This window comes from Parasteatoda tepidariorum, chromosome 8, assembly GCF_982258835.1.
Source record: "Parasteatoda tepidariorum strain Cologne lab strain chromosome 8, Ptep-v5.0, whole genome shotgun sequence".
Taxonomy (NCBI): Eukaryota; Metazoa; Arthropoda; class Arachnida; order Araneae; family Theridiidae; genus Parasteatoda; species Parasteatoda tepidariorum.
The window spans coordinates 26,504,523-26,517,321 of record NC_141762.1 but is presented as its reverse complement, the minus strand read 5'-3'; the positions used below and the strand labels follow the sequence as shown (position 1 = coordinate 26,517,321).

The window sequence follows — 12,799 nt, the reverse complement described above, 5'->3', positions numbered from 1 at the left end:
GGGGAATGTTTTCCTGGCATTCACTGGGTGCACTCATCATTGTGGAAGGCTCGATGGATCAGCACAAGTACGCATCTGAATGTAATGACCATGTCCACCCCTACATGCGAATGATTTTTCCTCAGAATGATAGCATCTACCAGCAGGACAATGCGAGGTGTCATACAGCTCGCAGTGTATGTGCGTGGTTTGAAGAGCACCAGGATGAATTTACCGTACTCCCCTGGCCAGCAAACTCACCGGATTTAAGCCCAATCGAGAATCTGTGAGACCACCTCGATCGGGTTGTTCGCGCCATGGATCCTCAACCGCGTAATCTAGCGCAGCTGGCCACGGCACTGGAGTCGGCATGGCTCAATATCCCAGTGAACATCTTCAGAAACCTAATTGACTCTCTTCCGGCACGTCTCGCAGCGGTTCGCTCTGCCAAAGATGGTTATTCTGGATTTTGACAGGTGGTCACATTAATGTGACTGGACTGTGTACCTAGCAATGTGCCTAACTATGTGCAAACTATGTGCCTAGCATGTCATTATCCTATCTCCTGAAATCACATCAGATCCGATGAATCAATGAGAGCCCACTAGGGCTGGTACTGAGCAACCAGAACAATTCTAGGATTAAGATAAGTTGTATTTTAAAAATAAGTTAGGTCATAAATCCTCGAAAACTATCGATTTTGAAATAAAGGTCACAAAAGTTTTCGTGACCTTCATTTGGTAGATACCCTGTATATAAGATAATCGAATTTTTTATGGCTAAATGTTGTGATCGATGTATGTTTTGTTCAAATGGATCTATTTTCAGTTAGATTTTTGAATAAAAAACTTAATTGAATTAACTTTGTCTTACGAATCACTAATATCACGTTTATTTTTTCGGCTCAGTTGGCAATACTTAAGACATCTCCAACTTTTAAATGGCTTATTTTCCTATAAATTACTCAATTTTTGGGATACTTTAAAAATATCTTTCATTCTGCTGAGGTGAGTTGTTTGCATTAAAAATGTTTTTATATTTTTTAAAAGTGTGCTGGTTATGATCATGATACTTTGAAATAATACTTTTATTCAAAAGACATAATATTAGACAAAATCTGAAAAAAAAGATAAAAAAAGAAGTGCCAACTGAGTGCATGCCAACTAAAAGTGCCAACTGAAAACATGCTAAACAAAGATAAATTTAAATTTTTCTGAAGAGTTTTTCATGCAATTTATATTGCATTATTTCTTTAGGCAAATCTTTGTTTTCAAAATGGTGAAAAAGCAAAATGTACAATAGTATATTCTGGCGGAGGAAAACATTCTGTGCTAACTCTATATGTACAATCTTTTTTCAGCAGCACTTGTTTTTTTGGCAAATTTTGCCTACAAAACAGTTAGCACAATTTGAAAGATCATTCTTCAAGCATTTAGAAATTGTGTCTTTGTTATCCACGCAAAATTGGAGAATTCATGGAGCAGTTTTAATTAGCCTAAAGGCTTATTAACAGATTGTAAGAATTCTAAAAAGACCAGGCTAAATTGAATAGCCTAAAGGTTTTTCCAATAAGCCTGGCTAGAGTTGCGATTGTTCAGGGGATAGAGAGTACACCTTCCAATGAGGTGAACAGTTTTCGAATCCCAGTCATGGCTGGTCTATACGAGGACGTGAAATATCCTCAGTGGTAGATGGACCATGGGTTAGAGTCCCCTTGCCTTCAGACTAACTGTGGGAGGTTCTTGTGGTCTGCCTTTCCATGTAACGCAAATGCGGGTAAGTTCCTCCAAAGAGTCCTCCACGAAAGCAAATTTCTCCTAATACTTGATTCAGGAAATTCCTTGTCTTCTGTATTGGGCTCAAAATTACAAGGCTACTCAAAATTACAAGGCTCAAAATTACAAGGCTACAAAATTACAAGGCTACTAATACTACTGTACTTACTACTTACAAGGTACTATTCGTACTTAGTTGAACTATAGTAGTCCTAAACTCAAAAATTGGGTCGGCTGTTCAACGACTATTATAAAATAAAAAAATAAAAATAAACCTGGCTAAATTGAATATCCTGAAAATTTTTTCAATAAGCCTTGACTATTTCAAAATGACGATATCTACTAAGAGCCGGAAGACACAGCCAGACATTTCAAATTGCACAGAAATATGTGAAAATATAATATATTTACCTAAATATCTTAACCTATGACCAAACAAATACATCTCCTTTTCTTCGAATTCATTTTCAACCGTAATTGTACCATGAATTGTTCCTGCTTGTCCATAAAAGTCAAGAGCTTCTTCAAATCTGGAAAACATGCAGCTGAACTGTTAATTCTTATTATATGTTTATCATTTCTTATAATTCATTTTATATTAGTCATTAATATGAAGCCTGTTAAGTATTAAACCCACATAATGGTATCGAAACTTACTGAACGGCAATTTAAAAAAAAGAGAATATAATATGCATATTAACTCATTCAATGGTGGCTTCAAATGTCTCCATGAGGCTTTTGACAGACCATCAATTACGGTTCTTGAACTGATATCAGACTTAAAATCGAAGACATCAGATGCTGCCTTCCATCTGAAATTAAAAGAAGTTTTAAAAAGTTAATTTCTATTTATTAGGCATTCATTTCATCGGTCTATCTCTAAGTTGGTCACATTTGAATCTTCTCTTTCACACAATTACTGGATGTGGAAAAAATGTCCATACAAACTGTTTTTATTATAACTTTAAAATGGATAAATTAACAAACTGTAACAAATAGTAATAATAAGAGTAGACTTTCACTAATAAATACATTTTGTTAGTTTCAAATTGATCACTTTTTGCAGAGTTTGCGAACGTTCATTGAAATTTTCAGCAATGAGTAGCGAGTCAACTTTGGGAAAGATTCCTTTTCACTGATGAGGAGCTCTTTATAGTCCAACAAGCTCATGACTCCCTGAACGATCGGATTTGGAAACGCTCCAAGCATTCCGGAAATTATTGAACATCATCAAAACCAAAGTCTGTCATGATCTGGGGCAAAACTTGCCCAATCAGGTAAAAACCTTCTGTTTTTGTGGATGAGGCAGTTAAAATAAATCAAAAAGTGTACCAGTGGAATATTTTAGATGCTGCTGTACTTCCATGGGCTATAAAGCAATTCAGCAATGTAAACTGGAAGTTTCAACAAGACTGCACCAGTTCAAAAAAAGACCAAAAACACAAGTGAATGTAAGGTGCATTTTTGGGACATGATATCTCATCTGAAGAATGGAATTTCGTTATATACAGTGTAATAGTCACTATTTACTACACCGGAAGTCTTCGGCCGGCTGGATTCAAACTCCCGTTCTCATGAACGTGAGTCCAGCACCCTACCACGGCCCCATTTGAAACAAATAACAAGCAAGAATAAATTAAATTGTATCATAATCGGATAAAGATGATTATGCTAACTACTATTTTCAATCGTTCATTTTTAATTTTATTCTAGAATTAAAAATTTTTGTTAATAAAAAAGTATTTTAAACTTACAGAAAAGCGAATTTGACGTAAATCAGTTTCCCTTTTGTATGGTTATCTTCTGAAATTTCTCTGAAATAAAAACAGCAATAAGTAAGAAAAATATCACAGCAAAAGCTTAATAATTCCTTTAATTGTAGAATATATTATGCTTCAAGATAATATTTGGGTTAAATGACCCTATTATATAAAAAGAATAGGCTATAATTCGATCAATTATTTTAGTAAATTAATACATGACATTATTTGTCATTAAATGTAATCATGAACATGTTCTTAAAAGTGTTAATCTGTTATTCTTCTATTCTCTATTTTTGATTGTAATTAGAGTGACAGAAAAAAAAAAATATAAAAGAAACACTGGTGTCCCACCTGCAGCAAAGTGTAAAAAGGGTTTATTTATTTTAATGGAGTATCTTACAATTAAACTGATCAGGTCATGAATTTAATATTCAACAGTAAAATAATAAATTTAAGTCAATTATTGCCATATTGGTCATAAGTAAAAAACATTGCTTGTAGAGTGCAATTATCTAAATATCTAGGGGTGAAGTACTCCCGAGTCAAAAATCAGCCTTGTTCCTTTCCTTTGGAATGAATGGAAAAAAGGTTATATGAAATAATTTGCTATGTGTGGCAATTTGCAATGGGGACCAACCAGCGAGGCGGGTTTACGACTTTATGGTGGCCCTTACATAATAAAACCATCCTTCACTCCAGAGGTACGAATGGCACAGGACAGTTGGTTGGTTGTCGTACCCAGTCTACTAGATGGTGCCGTGGACGATCCACACAGCATGAGCTTTCTGCAAGCAATTGTCCGCTTACAGGTCTTCTTAGGGACAATAACTTATCTGCTGTATTGCAGCCATTATATCACGGCAAGTGAAACCATGATCAGGTCCCCGTTCGGTGTTGAGGCAGTTTTTGAAGTTAGTATGTTCTGGCTCCATTCTCCTGAATTCTCAACTCCCTGAATTATCGAGTTCTCTGTCTTGTTAGGATTTTAGTAAGTTTTCTGCTGGAGTCAAAATCGTAAATATGTCTCAACAAAATACCCCTATTCCTGAATTTTCAATTTGAAACTGAATTCATGTCACAAAGAGTAGCAGAATGAAGAAATTAAACATTCAGTAGTCTCGCTTCATTGAACAAGACGCCAGTAACCTCGTTGCGATCGATGCCAACATGGGTCGGTATCTATTGGATGATGCCAGTGTTTATTTTTTAGGTCGGTTTGGTCCAAAGCATCATGTATATTGTGTGTAATTATTGAGAAACCCCGTTAGATTGCTCGGAGGGCAGCCCTAGAGTCACTGAAGATTATTATTCCTCCAGCCTTCTCTGTATTCTCAAGGCTGTTATAAATATTAATGTTATTGATTTTATAAATGTAAATCACGGTGGTAGTTGCTATTGAACCATTAAGCAGACAAAATAAGTAAACATGAAGTTGAGTTTCTACCACTTCTTACAGCTTTAGTCGCCCGTGGCATCTCTGAAAGTGGAATTTCGAAAATGATGCAATGGTGCCGTAATCCTAGCGTTGTTTCTGTAAATATAGCAAACTTAAATCGTTAATTCCCTCCAATTGTTTCGAAAATTTACATTTTATTTCGCATGTTTCCGTACGCAATATTAAAAAAACGTATCAATTTTGCAATTAAAGAACAAAAAATCTTGAAATTTTTAATTATTAACTTTAAATTTGATTGCTACCATTTGACCTATGCATTAACTGAGTGTTATTAAAATATTCTTGGTAATTATAAATATAATAAAAAAACAATTTTTCATCCTATTAATACTACCAACATTTAAGTTTTTCCAGGTGCATACAAAACCTCCCAGACAATAACCTCCAACATCAGAAAGCCTCCACACGATTTTTTAAAAGTAATCTTCGCAGACTTTTTAAAAAGTGAACCAGTTGTGCGCATGAACCCAATTTCTATTTTAATAGTAATTAAGAGAAATTTATCATATATATTTGAGTATTGACTCTGAAGTGGTTGACAATTAAATAAGACAAATCAATTATATTCATAAATCAAACAAATTTTTAGACATATATTTGCTACCACTTTCTTATTTTAACTAGATTCTCTATTAAATGGCTCTTTCGTAAATTTGCTTGCCTTCAGAGTGGTCTGTTCGGACTACCTATAAGAAATAGTGTGGAGGCTAGACCGACAAAAGAAAACGAACCTTAAATATCCAGCATAAAACAGCCGCCATCTTCTCATTGGTGCGAGGCACTGAAGTTGAAGTCCACCACAAGAGAATGTCATTTCATTTGTGCAAGTCTGTTGGAAATCGAACGTTTTCTCTAGGTGTAAAACCTTTCCAGATTCAAGCTTTACATACACATTCGCTTCTGATCGGTCATTGCAATGTCTGTTAATTTTTAAAATTAGAGTTTCGGATTTTGAATTGGATCCGTAGAAGAATAACTCGTCCTCTCTCTGGAAAAAAAAAGCAAAGCGAAACAAGTGAGAAAATTTTATATAAACACACGAGCGATAAATAAACATTTTTGTTCACTTTTTTTAATAACATCGTATTAAAGCTGAAATTACTTATAACCCATTTATTTAAGAGGCCGAGATAATTGTTAAGGGCTTAATTGTAAAAATTTCGTACTTAGAATTGAATGCATTAAAATAACAGAGTTGCTACAATCTGGGCATTTTTTTTTAAAGTAGTAGGAAAATTAGAAGTAAAAATATAGATGTAAGGTAGGAGTAAAAATATAGATGCACAGTGCGCAAAAATCGGTCGAATGGTTCCTGAGAAATCAAATTTCAAATTCGATTTCTCAGGAACTATTAGACCAATTTCATTCAAATTTTGTATTTTGTCATGTAAAACTATATTCTTTAAAATGATTGAAAAAAATTGTGTACCTTACAATTCTAATTTTGTGGCTAATATTAAATAAAATAATAAAAAAAAATTATGAAAAATGAAATTAGGAAAAATAAAATTATGAAAAATAAAATAATAAAAAATAAAATAATAAAAAATAATAATAAATATTTATTGAAAGTTATATTTTGCACAGAATTATCTTTGGATAAATTAATTTTATAATTGTGTGTAAAAAGTTTTCAATTCACTTTTAAATTTCTCGAGATACGGCTGAATTCACAAAAATTAAATTTAAAATTAAAGGATATAAAATTTGGAGCACTCTCCGGACCAAATACATAAAAATATAACAAGTATTAATCATGACTGTAATTATTCTCAACTAGATGATGAACTGTTTAAAAAATCAATTTAAAAAAGGAAACAAAAAAACAAGTTAAAATGACAGTAAAACACTTTCGGTTTGTTAAATTCTGCGTAGGAAACCAGAGCGTTTTTTAAACATAGTTTAATTTTGTTCCGAAGAGAGCATACAGATGACACTGTGGCTATAAAAACTATGAAATAATGTCTTCTACTTCAAAAGTTACAGAATTTCACTTGAAATATTTGAGCAGCTATCAGTAAATTGTAGGGTTTGGACAAAAATGTGGAATTTTTATAGTAACTCTATATAAACATTTTTTCTTTCAGCAGAAAATGTTTTGGAATATTTAACATGGCAAAACTATTAGCACAATTTGAAACTTTTAGAAATGCGGTCATTTTTACTCGTGCAAAATTTGTATCCACCAAAATGATGTTAAGAAGCTAAAAGCTACTTTCATTTTTGGCTATTTTCATTCAAAAGCTACTATTCAAAAGCTATTTTCATTCAAAAGCTATTACAAAAGCTATTTTCATTCACATTTCACTATACCACTATTAGGAAAGCATTATATTATAAAAATTGGCTATGTAATGCTTTCAAAATTGCTGGTATAAAAACAAAAAAGAAGTTATAAACTTCGATCAAAATTTTGGATGGGTAAATATGAAATCATTTCTAAAAGCTTCAAGTATGATCTTTCAAATTGTACCAACAGTTCTGCCATGTAAAATCTTCCAAACCATTTGCTGCTAAAAAAATATTGTTTTCATAGTATTAGTATAGAAGTGTTTCCATTTTCTTGTCTAACGTCCTCTGACTACATATGCTTATACTACCATGTTTGTCCTCTGACTAAGACACATTTTTTCTGCAAATGGTAGTTCGTTTAAAAACTTTATTTTTCTTAGTATAATCAGTTCTATTTCTTAAAAAACTATCTATATGAATTTAGGTCTGAATTAAACCTGGTTTTCTTAGAACCATCCAGTGAACTGCACATTTCTATCTTTTTCTGCAGAAAAGCAGTTGGTCGTTTGCTTTTTGGACATGTAAACTGCCTCTTTCAAAATCAAATTACATAATTTTGAAAAACTTAAATCATATTTAGAGTGTCATTTTTAAAATAAAATTTAAACATGTCTCGAGACTTATTGAAATGTCTCTAACAATATTCGAAGCACTTTTAGAATTCGCTTTGAAAGTCATAGCTGCCAAATTTTACGTTTCTTGGAGAATTTTTTTTACACAGTGGTGCTAAAATAATAATTTGTGAAACCTCTTAAATTTATTGATGTCGAACTATGTTTTTTTTTTACCTTTAATAAGTGAAAATCTGTTTGTGGTCTTTCAAGATCATATTCTTCCTTAGGGTGTAGAAAATTTACTTTTATGGGATCATGTTTTGCAGAATAATCATACAAATCGAATCTCCTTTTGTGGCTACGCCTGTTTAATTTCACGCAAATAAATGCTATTATCCATTTCATACATTGTATAAGATCTGGAGGAAAAAAATATAAAGTTAACAGAAATTCCATAATAATGTAAATCATACTTAACACGTTGAGCGCCGCGTCAGCCATCGGTGGCTGACACTGGACTTTCCATTTAGGCTGCGTCAACCACCGGTGGCGGACACTGAAATTTCATTTGGGCTGCGTCTGCCACCGTTTGCTGACACTAACTTTTCACATAGGCCGCGAAAAACAGCTGGCTGACAGCGTATAACATGATATAGAACTATGAAATTTACACTCTCTTATGGAATTGCAGAAAGTGTATTCAAAATTTACTTAATTATTGTGATTCTTGATTTAATAAATTCAATTTAGTAGATTTTTATCCAACACTATTTTTAAACAATTCGTAGGCATATATAATTCACTACTTTTTTCAGATATGTCATTCTAAACCTTTTATAAACTAGCAAAATCTGTCTATATTTGCAAATTTAGTTTGTAGTTATTTACCATGTGGCCAGACGAGCTAGTCATGTAAAATTAGCGTGGCATTCAACGTGTTAAATTAGTTAGAGTCTGGCATTTTAGTGAAATAATTGAAAGAACACGCCTTAAATGATAGAAGCATATAACTTGGTGCGCATGTACCACACATATAAAGCTTTAATTTTGGAAGGGAAGCTATCTCAAACTTACCCCATAACAATAAAATCCCTGAAATGAAATGGAGCAATAAAACCTCGTTTAAAATAGCGGCCCCTGAAAAGTTTTTATACGCCATTTTTGAAGGATTTTTTTATTGATAATTTTAAATCATCTATGAAGGAAATGACTATTTTGGATATTTTGAGCATGAAGTTTTTTAATTTAATCAAAGCCTGTCACTTGGGGTAAGCACTAATATATATAATAATTATATTATTAGTGCTTACCCCAAGTAATATTTCCCTTATTTCATAAATATGATAAGAATATATTAATGAAATAAAGGAAATATTATTTAAAATAAAATAATTCAAATTACTTTTAATGCAAGAATTTGCATATCATCAAGAAACTAAAAGGATTGAGAAGTAATAAGGGCTATGGGTGAGCAAAGAGAGCGGGGTGGTATGCATTAATTACCCCAAGTGACATGCTATTTTAATCAAAGCATAATTTAATTAATTTTCTGAATTGTGGTAACCTTCTTTATAAAATTCTTCATTGTGAAAGAAAATATAAATATGGATCTAAAGTCTTGATGTATTATTTTTTAAAGATGCCGAACTTTTAAGAAATTGAATTGAAGCACATAAAGGGGAGGAAATAATATAATAAAGGTTACATAGGGGAATAAGTTTTTTGTTCCATTTATACAAATACTTGATCGTGTCTAATTCAGGTGTGGGAATTTCAAATCTGAAATTAGTTTTATTCAAAAAGTTATAGAGTTTTTTAAAAGAAATATTTATAGTTTAGTATATTTTTTGCCTAATGCATAGGTTCATAAAGACAGTATAGGTTTATCTACATACATATACGCATAGCATATACATTTAAGACAACGCATCGCATCAAAAGTATTATCGTCTTCTTCCCACCACTCCGTACGTAGCAGAAAAGAGTGGACACATAGCATTTATTCGAGTGAATTTTAAAAAATCATAGGATTGTATTATATTATTAAATTGTATAAAAAACTGTATCTTGTAGAGAGACACTGATTGCAGTTCTGGAATCAGCGACGAGTAAGGTATTTCAGATCTGTTCAAATGTTATTTTTTTCCTGCCTTATTGAATAAAAGTTAAAAAAATCTTCGAATTGTAAGGTGTACAAATATTTACATAATTTTAAACTATGAAATTTCAAATTTTAAAACTTAATCATTGAACAAAATTATTAAAAAATTGGTTGGATATTTTTTGGGCTAAGAAATTCAGCCAAAACCATAGTCATCTATTTATTTCTCAAGAATTATTCGACCAATTTTGTTCGATTATTATATTTTGCTACGTTAAATTACAAAGTTCAGAACGAAATACATTTTTTTCAATATTTTTAATGCAATAATTTTTCGAGCATTATTAAATAAAATGAATAATTGTTAAGAAACGTGTTTTTTTTTATTGAATTATCTTTGAATAAACAAATTTTATAATTATTTGCAACATTTAAGATTCACTCAAAAATTTCCCGAGATGAATTATGCAAAAAATTTTAACTATCATTGAGGAACTAAGCTTTCGATAGTCAGTTAGAATAGTCTGATAGTCAGTTATCCCAACAGTAAACATCTCCAATATTCTAGCGGCTGAAAATCTAAATCCTGCAAAAACAAGATAAGTTTATACAGAGAAAGAACGTTTTTCTGTCTGATTCCCTATTAACTGATATTAATTTATAAATAACTTACTTAATAACACTAATTAAATAGCATTTATGAGATATAAACGACTAAGATTGGCCTTTAGTTTTCAAAATCTGAACTTTAGATCTAAAATTATTTAGAATATTTTCTTTTGCCCACTACTTTATCGCATTTTGTATATGGTCAAAATTTTGGCATAAAAAATTAAATATGAAGTAATTGCTGAAGGCAGATGATGTTATTTATTAAAAAGGAAAAACAATATAAAATTGATTATAATTAATCATACCTGTAATTTTATGCACATGAAACCTACACAAAAATCAATGGGAAAGCTAGCCTCCATTGCAGTGATTTCTTCAAAATAAATAGAAAAAGGTCTTCGTGTTTTACATTATAAAAGGTAAAATAATTTTAATTATTTAAAATGAATTTTACCTGGCAATTTCGCATATATAAAACTCACGCAGAAAACAATGGAATAGACTGAATAGTACCCATTTTTGCGATTTCATTAACACGTTGAACGCCACGCTAATTTTACATGGCTTGCCCATCTAGCCAAACGGTAAATAGCTACAAACTAAATTTACAAATATTAGACAGATTTTGCTGGTTTTTTAAAAGGTTTAGTATGACATATCTGGAAAAAGTGGTGAATTATATAAGCCTATGAATTGTTTAGAAATAGTGGTGAATAAAAATCTACTAAATTGAGTTTATTAAACCAAAAATCACAATTAATAAACTACCACTAAAAATATTTAATTTCTGACCGGAGTAAGTTGGCATCTCTGTATATATAAATAAAACTGTTTTTGTGCTTTCTGTATGGCATTAATTTCTTCAAACCATTTTAGTAACGATAATAATATTTAAAAAAAATTACTCGAATTATGTGTTTCTAATAATCTTGGCTTCGCTGGTCACCGGTGACCCCCGTGGCGCTGCGAACAAACTCAGTGCCGGTCACCGGTGACCCCCGTGGCATTCTACGTGTTAAATAGAAAAATGCTAAACATGATTTATTTTAAATTACAATGTTAAAAGATAGCTTTAGGTAGGTTATTTTACACAATAAAATGAGAAAACAAAATTTAATTCATTAAAACTAATCGTACTTGAACATTTTATGCAAATGAAACCTACGCAAAAGACAATGGGAAAAAATAGAACAGCATTCAGTTTTGCTATTTCTTTTAATAAAAAAAGGTTAAACATGATTTATTTTTATTTATTTGACTGAAAAAAACTGATTTAGAAATTATTGCTTAAGTATATTATACATTATTTGTATTATTATACATTATAAAAATCGAAAACTAAATTAAATTAATTAAAAGGAATCATACCTGAACATTTCATACATATAAATCCCACGCAAAAAGCAATGGGAAAAGCAAGAATAGCACCCATTTTCGCGATTTCTTCAAAGTAAATCGAATGAATTTATGAACTGACTCTATGATAATTTATTTTACAATCAAATATCTCCATCAGATACGCTTTCGTGTTGAAAAATTCGTATAGAGATAGCGTTATTCATGATATCTCTCTGATTGCGCAATAAGGAAACTTTTCCTATTACACAACAATACGAAAGTCGGCATTCAAGAGCAGCTTTTGTTACCATTGATAAGGCTTAACGAGATTATAAATAGACGTCTCTTTTATTTACTATTGATACATACTGACATAATATTGTCGATGCAAAAACTAATTGAGAAATTTCACTATGTAATGCTACATTTTCGAAAGATCCTTGGGAAAAAAATTAAAGCAGATGTACTCAATTTTAATTCATTAACGCTATTCTATTTCTTATTTATGATGTTAAAATTCATAGTGTTAAAATTTTTTTATTATAGTTTATTTGGATGATTCTACTGTAAAAAAGATGATATTTTAAAAAGTGAATATTTTCTTACGCCAACTATAAATCAATTTTAGAAAAAAATCATTATGCCTTGATTACAGATTATAGTTTGATGCATTATAAAATAATTTTGCAACCAGCTTCTTTTTATTTAAAAGAAAAAGATCTTGCAAGTTAATTTACCAGTCAATCTAATTAAGTTACAGAATCTAATGAACTAATGCCTTGTCATGCGGCTGTAATTTAATTCAATGAGTTTTCGAGATGATTATCGATATTATGGAATTATAGACAGGCCTGCCAACACTACGCTTTTTGCAAAATACTTCATAGAGTGGTAGACATTTAAAAATTAAAGTTTTTAGAATTTTTGGT

At 31.3% G+C, this 12,799-nt stretch overlaps 1 protein-coding gene across 1 annotated transcript in view; it reads right to left on the bottom strand.

Moving 5' to 3' along the window:
- The window catches only part of LOC107451606 (uncharacterized), a 69,399-nt gene extending 57,312 nt beyond the window's left edge, over window positions 1-12,087 (bottom strand). Inside the window, exons 1-6 of the mRNA XM_087150045.1 lie at window positions 11,901-12,087; window positions 8,054-8,238; window positions 5,705-5,961; window positions 3,509-3,568; window positions 2,456-2,566; window positions 2,166-2,284 (exon numbers count right to left, since the gene is read on the bottom strand). Of these exons, the coding sequence (XP_087006171.1) occupies window positions 2,166-2,284; window positions 2,456-2,566; window positions 3,509-3,568; window positions 5,705-5,961; window positions 8,054-8,238; window positions 11,901-11,964 (796 nt within the window). The 5' untranslated portion in view covers window positions 11,965-12,087. The remainder of the gene's footprint in view (window positions 1-2,165; window positions 2,285-2,455; window positions 2,567-3,508; window positions 3,569-5,704; window positions 5,962-8,053; window positions 8,239-11,900) is intronic.
- Between the last annotated feature and the right edge of the window lie 712 nt (window positions 12,088-12,799).